Source organism: Dama dama, chromosome 12, assembly GCF_033118175.1.
Source record: "Dama dama isolate Ldn47 chromosome 12, ASM3311817v1, whole genome shotgun sequence".
In the NCBI taxonomy this organism is placed as follows: Eukaryota; Metazoa; Chordata; class Mammalia; order Artiodactyla; family Cervidae; genus Dama; species Dama dama.
The window spans coordinates 15,185,894-15,204,710 of NC_083692.1; the positions used below are offsets into that span (position 1 = coordinate 15,185,894).

The following is an 18,817-nucleotide window of genomic DNA, read 5'->3' on the forward strand; positions in this document are numbered from 1 at the left end:
CTCGCTGGATCTCGGTGTCCTCACCTCTCCCCTGCCACTCTCACCTCACTCGATGGTTCCAAGGACCAAACGGAAGGATGGATGAGAAAAGCAGGGCATCCTGCTCTAGTGGTTTGATCATTTGACACATTCTGCACCCATTCTGGAGCGGCAGGCAGTGAGCCAGAGGGTGCAGCCCCTGCCTGGAGCTGGCAAAGCACAAGAGTTGAGAGCACAGGTTCTCCAGCCGGATCATCTGCCTCCAGACCTGATCTGCCAACCCCCTATGTCAGTCGGTCAGTCAGTCCAGTCACTCAGTCGTGTCCGACTCTTTCGACCCTGTGGACTGCAGCACGCCAGGCCTCCCTGTGCATCACCAACTCCCGGAGTTTACTCAAACTCATGTCCATTGAGTCGGTGATGCCATCCAACCATCTCATCCTCTGTCGTCCCTTTCTCCTCCCATCTTCAATTTTTCCCAGCATCAGGGCCTGTTCAAATGAGTCAGCTCTTCACATCAGGTGGCCAAAGTATTGGAGTTTCAGCTTCAGTATCAGTCCTTCCAATGAATATTCAGGACTGATTTCCTTTAGGATGGACTGGTTGGATCTCCTTGCAGTCCAAGGGACTCTCAAGAGTCTTCTCCAACACCACAGTTCAAAAGCACCCTGTGTAACCCCGAGCAAGTTACTTCACCTCTCTGATCCTTGGCTGCCTCCTCTGGGAAGTGAGGATGATGCTAGGACCTGGTATGTGTCAGTAACTACAGGGTGCCCGGTAGCAGTGGCCCCATGCAGAATGACAGTGTGGGTTCTCTAACCGTTTTGAGATGGCAGCAGCAGAGCGATAAGCCTGGCGCAGGTATACAGGTCACACAGCCTGAAGCCAGCCCTGGTGTTGGAGGGCGTGCTCGGAGGTCTCCACGGTGGGCCCAGGGTGGGCTGGGTTAGAACAGCACACGCCAGCAGGGAGGGTGACGTCCAGCCCTGTCTCTCTGCCTGTGGTCCTCTGGCCGTTGACTCCTGGGACCCCAGCACCTCCGGGAACCTGGGGTGACTCTGTGCAGCCTGGCTCTGGAGGGGTGCACCTGGGCCTCAGGAGCAGGGAGTCAGAGGAGGTGGGGTGCTGGGCTGCACCTGGCAACTGGGTTTCATTATCTGGAACAAGTTCCAGACCCCGGAGAGGAGAGGGGCCGGAGGGGCTGTGAGGGAGGCTCAAGCAAGGCAGTAAAGGTTTGCGGAGGGGGGCGACTCTTGTGTTAGCTGGAAACACAGTCAGGGCTGCCCTGCCAAGCCAGGGAGGGTATGCATGGGCCTGTGTGTGTGTGATAGAGAGAGGGGCAATGGATGGTGGGGCTATAACTTGGTATATATCTGTGTATCTCATGTTTATCAGGGTATTGGCACCATCCCCCCCAAAAGAATGGAGTTGTGTATTTATACACATGGAAAACTCCACATTTGAGCATACCAGATGTGGGAGATGGCCCCGTGGGATAGAGCAGGTGTTCTTACACAGGCTGGAGCCTCAGCATTTGCTTGAGAACATCCTGGAGGTATGTATACTGCCCAGTCATCCTGCCTCAGTGGTGGGGTGGCGGATGTGGTCTTCAGACCAAATAAGATGTTAAGAGTTAACTGTGATGGCTAGAGGGATGCTGCCCTCGCTCTCTTTCTCTCCGAGAACTATCTTATCACCTCCCCTCGGTGACATTCACCACACGCTTGCCGTGTGCCAGACGCCATTCTAACCCTGCCATCCTCCAGATAGGGATGGCCAGCCATTTCCCTCATTTCCAGGGGGAGCAACTCAGGGAGATTAAGTAATCTGCCCAAGGTCTCACAGTAAGTGTCCAACTTGGGGTTTGAAGCCAGGCGATGTGGCCTCCAGCCTGCACTCGTTACCCCACGTTCAGGGACCAGACAAGAAGGTGAAAGCGGAGGTGCTCTGCATGCCGAGGTGGTTGCCCTTGAGGGGTTATTGGCCTCAGCGTCTGCACTGATGCCCGGGCGTTGAGATCCAGCAGAACTGCACGTGAACGTGAGCTCCCTTAGTGTAACCTGCGGGATCTTATGTAAATCCCTCGCCCTCTCTGAGCCTCCATGGCCCCTTCATTAACACAGAGATAGTCACACTCACCCCTCAGTGTTGCTGGCGGTCATTCAATCACGCAGCAGTGATTTACTGAGCACCTGCGGGGTGCCAGGCACCGTACTGAGCACAAGATACATGTGAGCAAAGCAGAGACATTTCTTCCTGCACGGGGCTGACACTTACTAGCTGGAGGAAGTGTCGGGAGGTATGTAAAGGACCCGGCCCCGGCCTGGTGTGGAAGACGTGCTCAGACGATGCTCGGGTGCTCTGCCCACCTCCCCATGGGCCTCACTTCCCATTGTCTGAGGGCTTTCGCCAGCACTAGGACCTGCTCTGAGCTGTTCATGGCAAGCAGGACATGGCTGGAGTGCAGATCCTCTCCCCCACCCAGTCTCCCTCAACCAGTGACTGATGGGGTAACTGGGGAGCCCAGAGGGATGCACCCTAGTGGTCCACTGTGGTCACTGGCTTCATGGAGCATTCTTTATTAGCCGCCTCCCTTCCCATACTCACTCTCGGACTCCCCCTTGGTCTCCAGGGATTACCTTCCAAAGGAACCACTTCCCCTGAAGCTTTGTCTCAGGGTCGGCTTCTCAGGGAACCCAGACTAAGTCCAGATATCCCCCTCCACCCTGGGGAGTTCCCCAGGGGCTGATACAGGGCGGGAGACTCCCAGAGAGGAAGGGAGGGTGCGTGGCTGTGAAGCTGAGCCAGAGCTTCCTATGGGCTCTGCTCATCGTCTGGTCTGATGGGGCACCAGGGTGGGGAGGGCTGGAAATGGACACTTTGAACACCCGCTGGATACCAGCTCTGTCCTGTCGCTGTTTCCATTTACCGATGAGGCCACTCACTGAGGTTACACACCTGCCGGGGTCCCACAAGTCAGAAAGCAGGCCACCACTGGGCTTCAGACCCGGCAGCCTCCAGAGCAGGGTTTCTTAACTATAGTACTGTGGACATTCTAGGCTGGAAAAATCCTTGCTGTGAAAGTGAAAGGGCTTCTCCGGTGGCTCATTGGTAAAGAATCCGCCTGCAATGCAGGAGACACAGGAGAGGTGGCTTCGATCTCTGGGTCAGGAAAACTCCCTGGAGGAGGAAATGGCAACCCACATGCATTGTAAGATCTCTAGCTTCTACCCAGTGGATGCCAGTAGCACTCCCTCCTGTGATAACTATTAATACCAACATCACTGCCAAACGGCGAAACCCGGTGCTTATGCCCACAAGGCTGAGCCATCTGAATCAGCTGGAAAGGCTGCAGACCCTGAACTCCTGTTCCCCCAAGTCTCCCTTCTCTGTGCTCAGAGGCTGCAGACAGGAACGACTACACACAGTCACAGGGACAGGTAGGAATTATGGGTGGGAACTGCTAGGAAGCCATCATCTGGGGAAGCCCCAGGCTTCCAGGACTGGCCAGTGAAGGTGTTGGGTTGTTGCCCTACTCCTCTGTCCATCCTCTACTCATCCACCCTGGCTATCTGGACCAGAAGAACACTTTCACTCAGGGAGATTTTGAGCGCCAGTTGAGACAGGCCCAGGGCCGCCCTGGGACCAGGTGTTTAGGGCAGGAGCCTTGGAGCCAGGCATCTGGGGACCACAGAGGGAGGGGGTCAAAGGGGAGAGATGAGAGAAATCAGACTGATTCAGCCCCTGATTTGTGCAGTAGACACTCGGTGCTCTCACCTGTAGGGCTGGATGGTTAAGGGCGTGGGCTCTGGGCCCAGGCTGCCTGGTTCAAATCCTGGTTACTTGCCCTTTCGGTGCCTTAGTTTGCGTCATCAAAATGGAGATGACAGCTAGCACTGATGTCTGAGGGTTGTTGGGAGGATGAAGCAAGCAGTTAAGTGTTTAGAATAGTGCTGGGCACACAGTGGATGCTGTGGAAGTGTTTGATAAATAAAATTCTGACAGTCCTTCCAGGCAGGAATTATTGTCCTCATTTTGTTGAAATCACCAGATTGAATGAGCTAGTAAGAAGGAGAACTGGGATTTGAACCCAAGCTGATCTGACTCTCCAGATCCATGTTTTCCAGTGCTACCACACTGCCCAACTAGGAGGTGGGAGGTGGGGTCAAGGCTGTGGCCTGGGTGAAGCAGGGCCCAGGGGCTCCCAGCCCCTGAGGCTCACGGGGCAGAGCTGGACATGCTCATTCTGCCCTGGTCTAGGGACCTGGGCAACGGGGCTGCAGTCCAGAGGTAGGAGCTGAGCTCCTGGTGTTCCAGTCTGAGCAGAGAATGCCAGAGAAAGAGCCAGAAACATCCAGGATCTGCTTTCACTCACTATTTGAGCTGCAGCAAGGACAGTCCCAGTGTGGACCTCATGGCACTGGCCGGCAGAGGGAATTGGCTGGCAGACAGGTGGACACACACGTGACCTGGAAATCTAGGCCCCGTGTGGGCAGGCAAAGGAAGGTATAGCTGTGGTCAGGGATGCCAGGGAATACAGCCCCCACACGGATGGCTTGGGAAGGCCAGGTGGCAGGGGGGTGTCGGAGGGGCAGGGTCTGGGCCCGCTGCCCACACCCGCGTCAAGGCTTTCTGAGCCCCCTGCCCTGACCTGGGAGGGCCGGAGCATCTGTTCTCTGACGAGGGCCCTGGGGGATTCTGAGGCAAGTGTCTGCGAACTGGACTTTGGTGTTGCTGCCTTGACCACCTCCCTTCCCTGCCAGGCCACCGTTTCTTCCATCTGTGGATGAGGGGGTGGGATCGTGTCTCTTCCGTGTGTAGAAACCTGATTTGAGCCCTCCTCCTCATGCCTCACGTCGGCATTTTGTCACCCGAGCGCTTTGGGGGTATCGTCCACCCTCTGAGGTGTCAAAGCAGACGTGTTTGTCTTTAATTAGTTTATTATTTGGCTGTGCTGCTCGGACTGAGCCTTAGTTGACCCACAGCATGTGGGATCTCAGCTCCCCGACTAGGGATCAAACCCGTGTCCCCTGCGCTGGAACGCAGATTCTTTACTACTGGACCACCAGGGAGGTCCCCAAACATACATGTTTGGGTGCATGGTCACAAGGTGAGTGTGTGACCTGGTCTGCCCCCAGACCTCCTGCCTCCCCGCTGCTCCCCACCCCCTCCCAGCCTTTTCCAGGTCCACATGGGCCTTGACCTCAGGCACCTCCCCACCCCTCTGTCCCTCAGGTCTTGGCCTCCCCAGATCCCAGCTCTCCCAGAAAATAGGAGGAGACCCCTCTTGCTCTCCAGGGCCCACCTCCAGGCAGGGCCATGTCAACACAAACGTCGGGCGCTCCCTGAATCAGCACCCCTGGTCCTAGACAAGATGCCCTCACCTGGGACCCTGGAGGGCACTCCCTTGCTGCTGGAGCTGCAGAAATTGTCAGGATTGGCCAATACAGACTTGAGTGCCCTGAACCCCAACATCCAGTTGAGGGCTACAGGGGCAGCCATGAGCCCAGAGGATTCCTGGAGAGAAGTTGGGCTCAACAGCTCAGCTCTGAAGTCAGACATCTCATCTTGTATTCCGTGGAGGACAGGAGTCCAGTGTGGGTCAGACGAGGTGACTCCCATGCCCCACCTGTGGAGTAGGAGGAGTCGGGCTTCCTTACTTCTTAGCACAGACCATCACATGGCTCTCCCAGCCTCTATTGCCTAGACCATGTTGTTGTCCAGTCTCTCAGCTGTGTCCGACTCTTTGCGACCCCATGACTACCATATGCCAGGCTTCCCTGTCCTTCACCATCTCCTAGAGTTTGCTCAAACTCATGTCCATTGAGTTGGTGATGCCATCTCATCATGTCTGGTTAGACCATAGCAAGGGGCAAACAGCACCAATCTGGCAGGGCTGACATGAGGACCAAATGAGCAGAGAATGTTTCTTGAGCTGCAGGGGGTTCCTGAAATACGGGCAGAGGCCAAGCAGAAAGCCCTGAAGGTCTGATCTTCCCTGCCCAGGCCCACTCCTTGCTGCAGGCCCCTGAAGAAGAATAGGGTAGATTGCCCACCAGAGGGACTTTATGGGAGAGAATACTAGAGAGGTTGGTGGAATTCCAGCCTTACTGTCTTCACTGTCAGCCCTGAATCCCTAATAATTCCTGCATTTTGTGTATTCCTGCATCTACAGCTTACAAAACACTTTCACTGAAAGAGAAAAAAGACCACAAAAATATAAAACACATTCTGAAGTTGTTTAAAAGTGTGTGTGTATGTGCATCTGTATATCTAAACTTGGAGTGTTAATCACCAAAATGTTACCTGTCAAAAACAGAATATGGGCGGGACCGGTTCAACGCCCGCCAGGTTCATATCCTGGTGTCTCCTGATGCGGCAGCAGCACGAGGCGGCGGCTCTCCACGCCGTGCAGAGGATGGAGTGGCAGCTGACGGTCCAGGAGCTGGACCCCGCCGGGCACAAGTCCCTGTGCGTGAACGAGGTGCCGTCCTACGTGCCCATGGTCGACGTCAATGACGACTTTGTGCTCCTGCCGGCCTGACGCGCAGGGACAGCTGCACAGGACACAGGCGAGCCCCCCTGACGTCTGCTGCCGAGTCCAGGCGGCGGGAGGAGACCGTCCCCAGTGGGGACACCCGGGGAGAAACCGCACTGGGTCCCTGGTGCGCCTCCTTCCTACCGGCCCCCGCGGGAGGACGCGGAGCCGGGGGCACGGGCACGGGCACGGTGGCCTCGGGCTCTTCTCTGGCGGCTGCACAGGCATCTCGGGAGCTGCAGGATGGAGAGCAGTCTTTAAATTCCTGGTTCCATTTTTGATCGACTCAAGAGAATGAAACGAAGGCGTCTACCCCTCAGCAAGAGTGGTCTCTGGTCAGAGGGCGGGGAGAGCACCGGACCGGCTACCGTCCTGTCGCCACGAAGCTGCCGATGGCTCGGGCCTCCGACTGGGGCCAGGACGCTGGGCTGGGCGAGGGCCTGGCTGCGCCTCCCGCCGGCCTCACAGGGACATGGAGGCGGGACACTCAGTTGTGTTTTTAATGGAGTCAAATCCACGTGGTTTGTATATTTTTTCCTTTAATCTTGGGCATTTTGTTTCCCTGAGAACATAACTTGAAACACTACAGGGCCAATAATCATGTAAAAAGTGTACCCGTAAACGCTGTACAGTTTTATACACGTTCACAGTGTACTTTTGCTGCCTTCTACATAATTTATTTTGCAACACATTACTGCACAGTTGTAAATAACTTATGTACTGTAACATCACTTATGTGTAAAGAAATAAATTAATTAATTACATGCTCTTTGTAAAAAAAAAAAACACAGAATATGGGTGATTTCCCTTTTCTTTATATTTTGTTGGCCCCCCCCCAAAAAATTTTGTCCTTTGACCTCATATTACTTCGCAATAGCCCCAAAATGATGTTTTTTAAGCTCACTTTCACATAACTGATTTCGTGTTACTTATTTTCTGTGCAAAAGTGGTGAACAAGAGCCCTCCCCCGGGCTGCTGTTACACTTGGTCTCATTTTCTGGCCTTACAGTGAGGAAATGGAGGTTCAGGGCTGTCGGTGGCCCCAGAAGCTGGGCAGCCTGTGGGCTGCTGAAGCCAGAATTCAAACCTAGCCTCTCATAAACGAGTGGATCTCCAACCTGGCACATGTCAGAACCATCACACCTGGTCCCATCTCGCACTAGTTAAATCTGTCTGGGGTGAGGTCAGGGGGTCAGGAATCTCCTGTGAATTCTGATGCATGCCAGGGCAACCCCGGTTGCCCCAGGGAGGCCAAGAAGGTTGACCAGAAGAACAGGCTGGTTTAGAGAAAGGGTTGGACCTCTCCCTCTGACCCTAGACTTGTCATCTCCCTTCCTGGAGTCTGACTCTGAGCCCTCCCTCCGTGGCCGGGTGTGTCTGTCCCTCTGCAGGCGACCATCGAGGTGGTGGCGGAGCCCCAGGCTGAGCTGGAGATGGACCCGATGGCTGAGCCCAACAATCGCTGGTCCGAGGGCGCCCCCCGCTGGCTGCCCACCGAGGAACTCCTCCAGCCCCTATTCTGGGGCTGCTCGGATGGCAAGGAAGGGAGGACCCTTCTCAAGGGCAGAGCCCCGGGGGAGGGGGGGGGAGGAGCAGGAAGAGGAAGAGGACCACCCTCCAGAGGACAGTGAGGGTGAGGACCAGGAGGAGGACAGTGAGGAACACGGTGAAGATGACCAGGAGCCGGGCTTCAGTGGGGCTGCAGGAGGCTGGGAGCAGGGCCCGCTGTTCCCCGGAGACTGGGCCTTTGAGGAGCCTGATCACTATGGTGAGTACCCCCCTCTTCACCTCCCTGGCTGCTGCCCCTGGAGGTCCTGAGTGGAAATAAGGGTGACAGCTTCCTGGGCAGGGGAGGTTGTGGAGGTCTGGAGCTTAGACCCTGTACCAACACCATCATCTGCTCAATAGTAACACCCAAGGCTTGCAAAGGCTTTTTTTTTTTTTTTAAAAAAACATTTGACTCTCACAATAGCCCTGAGATCCCCTAAGCAAAACAGGCATTTGTTAATAATATATTTATTCACATCTATCAGTTTTCCAACAAATTAAGAAATAATTATAAATCCCACCACTCACAACTGACCTCATTTTCAGACGGTATGAGTCTGAATCCGGGGTCTGCTGCTTACCAGTTGAGTGACCTTGGGCAAGTTACTTAACCTCCCTGGGCCTTGGTTCCTTCCTCTACAAAATGGGGATGGGCGCAACCCTTACTACATGGAACTAAGTGTAGAGAGTGGTGAGTTAATGCTTTTAAAGTCTAAGTACATAGTAAACAAAGTATTGGCTATTGTTATTTTAGAAAACAACATAACAACACAGACTGTTCAGAAAATATCACCTGAAGCCTGCTCCCCGCCCCCCCCACCATGACAGGCATTTTTATTTTTGCGTATTGCAGTTCCGGTTTTCCCTGGGTAAGACACGTTTCACACAGTGTTACAGCTCTACTTCCCAGAGCCCTAGTGTCTCATCATTGGTTCAGACTAAGTCATAGCAGGCTTTCCCTGTTTCACTAGAGTCCTGTAAGTTAACAGGCAGAATTTTCATGATTTTCAACATCTCTTCTATTGGTTTTTCTTAGTCACTTGGTGCCAGCCTGTTCAGACCTGCCTGGGAAGTGAGGAGAGGGCTGGGCGTGTGTGTTCAGTACTTCAGGGGTTCCACTAAGAGCCCTGGTGCATTTCAGGTCCCTCAGAGCAGGACCGGGTCACTAACGTGGGGAGCGGGGACATTCTTTAATACCCCAAGTGCCAGGGAAGTATTGTCAACTATGGTGTTGATTGACATAAAACTGTAGCTTAAAGATGTCGGGGGACTTTTCCAAGGTCCCCCCAGCAGTGATCAGGTGGCCTCCAGGTAGCTTTGCTCTGTGTTGCTGAGTGGGCACGGAGTGTGTGACTGGGGTTTGTGACACCTCCTGCATTTGCCCGGGTGTTCGCTGCACAGGGGTGCCCAGCTGAGCAGGCGAGCGGGGCTGAAATTCAACCCCTGCTTCATCTGTTAGGAGAGTCCTGGCCCCAGGGCTGTGTTTTCCCGAGGAAGGCGGTGCCTTTTGCTAATTCACACCAGGGCGCCTTGTGGGCTCTGCCCACTCACCCCTGGCTCCCTGCCTTGACCCAGACTATCAGCTTCGGGAGGAGTGGAGCCCCTGGTCTCCCTGCAGTGGGAGCTGCGGCAGCTGCAGCCAGCGGAGGACTCTGCGAGTCCCGTGCCTGTGACCTGCCCCCTGCCCTGGTGAGATGAGCCCCAGCGCCTGCAGAGGGAGTGGCTTGCACACAGGGCTTGGTCCCCAGGGTGTGTGGGTGTCTGAGCCTTGCACAGGGTGGACTCGGGAGAGGGGAGCCCGGAAGCTCACAAACATGGCAGTCCTGGCCCGTCCCAGGTGCTGTGGGCACCGCGAGCCTAGTGAGGGCTGGCGCCCACCGGGGGCACAGACATGCCCTGTGGCACCACCAGCCTGGCCTCCTCTCTTCCCCATGGCACCGAGGACAAGGACCCCTTGGGCCTCCCCAGTGAGGGGTGGCAGCCCCTGGCCCACGATGCTATGGACATGCTCAGCCCAAGTCAGTGTGGGGGGCTAGCCCTGCCTGCTGGGGGTCTGGAGGAGAACCTCTCTTGGAAGGGTGGAACTTCACTGCACCGGCAGGAATAGTGCCTCCTGGATGCAGAGCACATCTTCCAGCTGGAAGGGACCATAGCACTTCTGAGCCCCACCCCTCACCAGGCCCACTGGCCTTTCCCAGCCTGATATTCCTGCTGGGAAGAAGGTCTTGAGGCGGGCCACAGAGCTTGGGAGATCATCCAGTGGAACAGAACAGGACAGGGACCTTCTGGCTTGCCCGCCCTGGTCACTCTTGGATGCTCCTGGCGAGCTCTGTCTGGGGAGCAGGTGCTATCAAAACCGGCCAGGGTGCAGAGCTCCAGGACCCCTCCTTTCCAGCAGCGAGGAGCAGGCCACGCTTTCGCCAGCACACTCCCCATCTGTGTCTCTGGCACTCACCTGCACCCCGCAAGGAGGCAGGCAGCTGCTAGCAGCCTCCCTGCAGTTGACTCCTGTGCTCCATGCTGCAGAAGCTCGCTGAGCCTGGAAGGGGAGATTCCCAGAAGACTAAGCCTAGTCCCAGCCCTCAAGGGTCTTAGAGGGAAAGACACACAGGCCCAGCACTGCCAAGTGGGCTCCAACGGTCAGGAGCAAAGAGGAAGGAGCAGTTTGTTCTCTGCGGTCAGAGAGGCCACATTTCCCAACAGAGGGAGAGGGGAGGAAGGCGGCATAGACAGAGGGGCCGCTGGGGGTCCAGAAGAATAGAGTGAGCCTGAGAAGGGTGAGGTTAAGAACAAGAATGGACCAGTGAGAGTGGTTAAAACAGAGAAACATTTTCTTACCAGGCGGCTGAAACAGCTGTCCCTGCCCCCCTACCACCCCAGCTCGTTCCCCGAGATCCCAGGATCTTTCCCACCATCCAGCATCTAAAAGGACAAAGGGTAGCTCATCAGGGCTTGCCAGCCCCTTCCTCCAGCCCCTTGGCCCTTGTCCATGCAGTCATAGCCTGTTGCTTCAGCTTGCCTGGATGGTGATGTGTGGTCTCTCCCAACCGTGTTGGCCAGATCGTTCTGCCCCCGGCTTGAGTGTGGGTCCCTCCCCGTCTACCCCTAAGGTGCCTCCCAGCCACACCTTTGTATGGCCCTTGAGCCACCTCCACCCCACCCAGGGGCTGACCGGTCCCTCCTTCCTCCCCCTTCGCCTGACTTGTGCAGATATGGGCAGTGGTGAGAAGTGGCTGAACTGCAAGAGTGACTTCCTGGCCAAGTACCTGAAGCCAGGTGCTGCGGGCCCTGCCCAGCTGCCCGTGCGCGTACCCGCTGGAGGCCGTGTCCAGCGCCGTGAGCCTGCGGGACGAGCATCAGGGCCGCAGCTTCCGCCGGAGCGACGCCAGCGGCCGCAAGAGCACCTGGACGTGTACCGGCCCACGGCCCACTCTGCCTGCGCTTTCTGCAGCACGCCGGCCGCCCAGCACTGCTGCTACGATGCGGGCAGCCAGCTGCTGACCCGGGGCAAGGGTGCCGGTGCCCCCGACCTGGTCAGCACCAACGTCTTGCCCGAGCTGCACTTCAAGGTGGACACGCTGCTCTGGATCCCGTGTAAGGCGGACTGCAGCCGCTACCACGCGGTGTGGACCCCCAACAATGGCCGGGCCTGCGCGGACAACCCTCCCGAGGAGGAGTACCTGGCCCAGTTGCAGGAAGCCAAGGAGTACTAACGAGGGGCCGCCGCGCTGGACAACGCTTCCTCGCAGGCCCCCCACCTTCGCCCCACCTCTGCCCAGACCTGGTGAGGCAGGCCTGGAGTCTCGAACCCTGTGCCTGGGAACCTAGGACAGGCAGGTCAGCGCGGTGTGGGGTCAGACGAAGGGTGAGTAAGGGGCCCAGGGTGAGGCCAGAGCCCCGCCCCCTCCAGGGGCCCAGGGTGTGAGGCCAGAGCCGCCCCCCCCGCCCCCCCACTCCAGGGGCCCAGGGTGAGGCTGGAACCCCGCCCCCCCGGGGGCCCAAGGTGAGGCCAGGGCCCCGCCCCCCTCCAGGGGCCCAGGGTGAGGCCAGAGCCCCGCCCCTCTCCAGGGGCCCAGGGTGAGGCTGGAACCCCGCCCCCAGGGGCCCAGGTGGAGGTCGGAGCTCCGCCCCCCCGGCCGCGGGGACTGCCGGGAAATGCGTTGTCTGTGGAGAAACTCCCCTCACGCCCGCTGGGAGGCGCTGTCCCAGCCTGACCACCCATTTTCTTCCCTCGGCCTGGGAGCAGGGGTGAGCCGGGCTCTCCACATGCAGCAGTGATTCCGGGAGCCTGCGTTAAGTCCCTCAAAGGCCCAGCCCCGAGGGCCAGCCCTGCCACCCCCGCGGCCCCCCGCCGCCGCCCCCGGGCCAGCTACCTTCCTCGACTCTGAGCGGTGGCACCTGGCCGTCTTGCCCACCCCTGCTGGGGGGTGGTCATCAGCCCTCTCACGGAGATGCTTCCCATGGAGGTTCCAGTGGAGACCACCTCAGCCTAGGGCCGAAGGTCCGCGGTGGAGACATAAGTGGATAGGCTGAAGCAGCCAAGACGAAGCAGGATATCCGGGTGGGGCAGGGATCGACCAGTTCTGGGGGCTTACTTTGTCCAGCTCACCTCTGTTCTATCCAACTTGTAGGAATGTTGTGGGGCTGGGAGATCACACCGCCCTGACTAAGCACAGGGTCAGGCTTGGGGAGGGCTCGGAACCAATGCAGGATGGGTCAGGTGCAGGGTGAGCTGGTAGATCTGTTCTCCATGTGGGTGTGTAGGTGTGTGTTAGGGGACAGTCCTGGCGTGTGTGTGTGTGTGTGTGTGTGTGTGTTAGGGGACAGCCCTGGTTTGCAGTGTTTGGGCAATTTCTGTGGTGTAAACACACCCACTGTGGCCCACTTCAAGCTCCCAAGGGGATGTCGGTGAATGCACTGAGCTCAGAGCTGGGAAGAGACGTGTGTGATCAGCTCTGCCAGCACCTCCTGCCTCTCCCCTGCCTCCCCTCACCGTCACCTCCCTCTTCCCTCTGCAGCCACACTGCCTTGCCTTCTGTGGGGTTGAAATGCTGCTGTCCCAGTTGTCTCTGTTCACAAAAGCCTCTAAAAGGCTGGTCACTTCCGTTCTAGCCCTTAGACAGCTGCCCTGAAGCTCTCTGGGAACTTCAGCAACAAAGCACTTTGTTTTCTAATTCTGTCTGATAAAGAATTTGAGTCCCCAGTGGAGCAGAGAAATGTAGGGAGCCCTTGCTGACCTATTAAGTCAAGCTTCCCTGGGCTGTGTTTGTAATTACCTAACCCAGCTGGGCTTCCCAGGTGGCGCTAGTGGTAAAGAATCTGCCTGCCAATGCAGGTAAACATAGGAGATGAGAGTTCAATCCCTGGGGTCAGGAAGACCCTCTGGAGGAGGGTATGGCAACTCACTCCAGTATTCCTGCCTGGAGAATCCCATGGACAGAGGAGCCTGGCAGGCTACAGTCCATGGGGTTGCAGAGTCAGACATGACCGACGCAACTTAACACACATACAACCCAGCTGGGCAGACAGAGATCCGGGGTGCAGAGCTTACATTGGTTAGGTTATCTTTACTCAGACTCATAAAGGGTTACCTGAGAGGCAAGGAGGAGCTAGCAGGACCTCAGGGGCACATTCAGAGTCCTTTGGTCAGAGAGAGAAATTATATTGACACCAGAGGAAGTGGCCCTACTTCCCCAAGGAACTTGCCGCAAGGGGATCTGATGCACAGTTGTCCCAAGGACTACACCTAAAAGATGACTGAGGTGGACCTATACCCTGCCTTAGTTGGTACCCTTACCATACACTCCACTGTTACTCCAGGCATTTGGGGAAGTCACATCAGGAAGCCGGATGAGACAAGGTGTGTTCAGAGCCGCTACCTGGAGAAGCTCAGAGAGCCAGATGTTTCCAGTTACCATCACACCTGAAGGTAAGTGTGTTAGTCTGGTCTGGGATCACAATCTAACAACACTGGTGCAACTAGAATATTACAGGATCAAAGAGGGCAGCATCTCAGGTCCCTAGATGGGAGCCAAGTTCATTTCCCTGTCTCTTGAATGGGGAATTTAATAGGATTAGCACCAGGGAAGCCCACGATTAGCTCAGGAACGTTTTTATTATGTTTTAGCAGAAACATTAAAAAAAAAAGAAGATAGAGATACACGAGAGTCTGTTTTCACAGGAAACTAATTCCCCTCCTAAAAAGAAGATAGAGATACACGAGAGTCTGTTTTCACAGGAAACTAATTCCCCTCCTTTCTAATAAATACACTATCTAAATTTAATCTATACCTAATGCTGATCCCATACAAAGAAGATCTTCACGACCCAGATAATCACGATGGTGTGCTCACTCACCTAGAACCAGACATTCTGGAATGTGAAGTCAAGTGGGCCTTAGGATACATCACTATAAACAAAGCAAGTGGAGGTGATGGAATTCCAATTGAGCTGTTTCAAATCCTAAAAGATGATGCTGTGAAAGTGCTGCACTCAATTTTCCAGCAAATTTGGAAAACTCAGCAGTGGCCACAGGACTGGAAAAAGTCAGTTTTCATTCCAATCCCAAAGAAAGGCAATGCCAAAGAATGTTCAAACTACTGCACAGTTGCACTCATCTCACACGCTAGTAAAGTAATGCTCAAAATTCTCCAAGCCAGGCTTCAACAATACCTGAACTGAGAACTTCCAGATGTTGAAGCTGGTTTTAGAAAAGGCAGAGGAACCAGAGATCAAATCGCCAACATCCACTGGATCATCAAAAAAGCAAGGGAGTTCCAGAAAAACATCTATTTCTGCTTTACTGACTATGCCAAAGCCTTTGACTATGTGGATCACAATAAACTGTGGAAAATTCTGAAAGAGATGGGAATACCAGACCACCTGACCTGCCTCTTGAGAAGTGTGTATGCAGGTCAGGAAGCAACAGTTAGAACTGGACATGGAACAACAGACTGGTTCCAAATAGGAAAAGGAGTACGTCAAGGCTGAATATTGTCACCCTGCTTATTTAACTTATATGCAGAGTACATCATGAGAAAAGCTGGGCTTGAGGAAGCACAAGCTGGAGTCAAGATTGCTTGGAGAAATATCAATAACCTCAGATATGCAGATGGAACCACCCTTATGGCAGAAAGTTGAAGAAGAACTAAAGAACCTCTTAATGTAAGTGAAAGAGGAGAGTGAAAAAGTTGACTTAAAGCTCAACATTCAGAAAACTAAGATCATGGCATCTGGTCCTATCACTTCATGGCAAATAGATGGAGAAACAGTGGAAACAGTGGCAGACTTTATATTTTGGGCTCCAAAATCACTGCAGATGGTGACTGCAGCCATGAAATTAAAAGACGCTTGCTCCTTGGAAGAAAACCTATGACCAACCTAGACAGCATATTAAAAAGCAGAGGCATTACTTTGCCAACAAAGATCTGTCTAGTCAAGGCTATGGTTTTTCCAGTAGTCGTGTATGGATGTGAGAGTTGGATTATAAAGAAAGCTGAGTGTAGAAGAATTGATGCTTTTGAACTATGGTGTTGGAGAAGACCCTTGAAAGTCCCTTGGACTGCAAGGAATCCAACCAGTCCATCCTAAAGGAAATCAGTCCTGAATGTTCATGGGAAGGACTGATGCTGAAGCTGAAACTCCAATACTTTGGCCACATGATGCAAAGAGCTGACTCATTTGAAAAGACCCTGATGCTGGGAATGATTGAAGGCAGGAGGAGAAGGGGACGACAGAGGATGAGATGGTTGGATGGCATCACAGACTCAATGGACATGAGTTTGAGTAGGTTCTGGGAGTTGGTGATGGACAGGGAGGCCTGGCGTGCTGCAGTCCATGGAGTCGCAAAGAGTTGGACACGACTGAGTGACTGAACTGAACGCGAATCCCCCTCCTGTCTAATATAATTTACCTTGACACTAAAATGCACTATCTAAATTTAATCTATACCTAAAGCTTGGCAATTACACAGCCCCATTTTTAAATCTGTAATCTAAGTGACACTCTAAATTGCTACCATGTCAAGCCACAGATGAGAGAAACTAAAGAAACGGGGGCTGGAAAAGAGCTTTGAAGGGACTGGGGTGTTGATCAGCTATAAAACAGTGTTTATTCAAACTGTACAAAGGAGAAAGAGACACCGTGCAGGTGGCTGCGGGCTTAGGGAACACCTGTGTGTGAGGAGAAACAGGTGCAGAGGGGTCACTGACCCTGCTAAAGGGAGGATTTTAGGAGTGGCTGGTGTCAAAGCCGGGAAGGGCCCAGGAAATAAAGAGAGGGCCCTCCCCCGCTCTGGTCCAGTGTAGGCCATCCTAGCTCACCTGGCTGTTACTCTTGTCCTGGACCCCGGGAGCCATCTGTGACCACACATCCAGCAAGAACACCACCGCTATTGCCTCGGCCACCTGGATGGCTTTGCCCCATTTCCCCCACCCTGGGTTACCTCATAAAGGGTCCTAGGCTAGGCAAGACTGGTCACATTGAATTCTACCTAGTGTTTAAAACAACCCCCAGTACAAACCTGCCAGATCCTGCTGATGGTCCTGGTCTCTTGGAAGACAGGATGTTTCAGCTCCTTTGTCTCATTATTCACAAAAGGGACCCAGATGTGCTTCCTTGTTTCCTCCATTACAATTAGATTTTCTTAATATGTTGAAGTGCTCCTCAAAATCCATCCTTGGTATCAGTGTCACCTGGGATATTAAAATGTAAGCTCACAGGCTACACCCCACACCCAGGACGAGTCACTGGGGTAGAGTCCACTCTCCTTCATTTAACAGGTTCCTCTCAGGTGGTACTTTAGTGGAGGTGAACCCTTAGCCTAGGATTTGCAATTTGGGCAGTTAACCGGCTTTTTAAAAGATCAATTCCTGCTTAAAGGAACATATGTGGGCCTGGGAGCCCAGAAGTCAGCAGGTAAGGGATCTTCTCAACCTAGGGACCAAACCCAGGTCTTCCGCACTGCAGGCAGATTCTTTACCAGCTGAACTACCAGGGAATCCCCAGGTAACATGCTACCAGCTGCCAGAGCTTCTCTGTTCATCTCTAATGCTCTTGTGAGTGCTAAGTCGCTTCAGTCGTATCTAAGTCTTTATGACCCTATAGACCAGGCTCTTCTGTCCATGGGATTCTCCAGGCAAGAATACAGGAGTGGGTTGCCATGCCCTTCTCCAGGGGATCTTCCCGACCCAGGGATCGAACCTACGTCTCTTAGGTCTCCTGCATTGGCAGGTGGGGTCTTTATAACTGTCACCACCTGGGAAGCCCCTAATGCTCTCATAGTTACCTATTATACCCATTTTACAGATGAGGAAATTTGTCCAAGTTGTTAGGTGGTGCATTTACAATTCAAACCCAAGTCCAAAGTTCTGTTTTTTAGCTCTGTCATTCTGCTTTTTAGGCTCTGATACCTAACCAGAATGCTGTCAGTGGGACGGAAGTTGTAACAGCATCAGTACCGGGGATGTGAATGTTGTTGAGCTCTCACATGACAGCTACTTTGCCTGATGCTTTGATTTTTATTAAGGCATTAGTAAACTTTGCTTCAGATTTTTCCTAGGTATTATGGAATTGGTAATTTTCCAGCCAGGTGTGAAAGCGGTCCTTCTTTGTCACCGGTCTCTGTGTTAGAAGGGGGTCCTTTTTTTTTTTTTTCCCATACCACATAGCATGTGGTATCTTAGTTCCCTAAGGAACGAACCTGTGCCCCCTGCATTGGAAATGCTGAGTCTTAACCATTGGACCACCAGGGCAGTTCCACAAAATTCTTGATTTGATTCAAGCTCGAGTCCATGTACTTTATTTTTTATAAAAGTACTTTTTGGACCCCCAGGCAGCAGACATAATGCCCAATTAGACGAAGATTGCTTCCGTCCAGCACTTGTTGAGTAATTCAAGCCAGGGGGCGGGGGGATCTTGGGGGTCTAAATTATCCAGACCAGTACTGACTTTCTGCTTGAATTACATTTTGACCAGCTCATATTGGTAGGATTAGCCTGCAGGCATCCATGCCACTTAATAAAACAGGCAAAAATAGATGAAACAAATAGCTGTAGCTGCAGGGGATGGTGTCTGGATCAGAAGCTGACTCTCACTGGGGTGGACCCGGGGTGGGGCTTGTCCAGGAAATGACCCTCCCCATGCAGGTAGTTGGGCTTCACAGGTGGTGCTAGTGGTAAAGAACCTGCCTGACAACGCAGGAGACATGAGACGCAGGTCCGATCTCTGGGTCAGGAAGATACCTTGGGGGAGGGCATGGTGACCCAGTCCAGTATTCTTGCCTGGAGAACCCCCATGGACAGAGAAGCCTGGCGGGCTACAGTCCATAAGGTCGCAAAAAGTTGGGACACGACTAAGCACGCATGCATGTAGGTAGTTTATCTCTACCTGAACATGGCAGCCTGGGCCCCACTAAGGTCAGTAGCACTGACCCTACTTGGTCAGTGCTCAGTAAGCTTGTTACATGGAACCAGGTATTTAAAACTACTCTAACAAGGATTTTCAATTTTTCTTCTTTCTGGGAGTAATAGGTCTGGAATGTCCTACTCCGGGAGGGACGCCCAACATGCTAGAAATGTAGCTGCTTCTTTGTGGGGATGAATGCAATGACAAGGCAGTAGACAAGTTTGGACTTGAGCATTGGCTCTGCAGTTTTCAGTTCTTGTTCCAAACCCCAACTCTGCTAAATTATCTGTGGTAGGATCTGGGGTATCAATTAAGAAATACAAGGACTAGGTTCTTGTAAAACAGAAA

General features: G+C 53.8%; 1 protein-coding gene across 1 annotated transcript; it reads left to right on the forward strand.

The window, feature by feature from the left end:
- The first annotated feature begins 6,352 nt into the window (after positions 1–6,352).
- Positions 6,353–11,778, forward strand: ISM2 (isthmin 2). Its single transcript, XM_061156381.1, is given in 8 exon segments — positions 6,353–6,505; positions 7,909–8,097; positions 8,099–8,285; positions 9,641–9,728; positions 9,977–10,083; positions 11,276–11,334; positions 11,336–11,453; positions 11,456–11,778. Coding segments are annotated over 8 exon segments (1,224 nt in total).
- Positions 11,779–18,817: the final 7,039 nt, after the last annotated feature.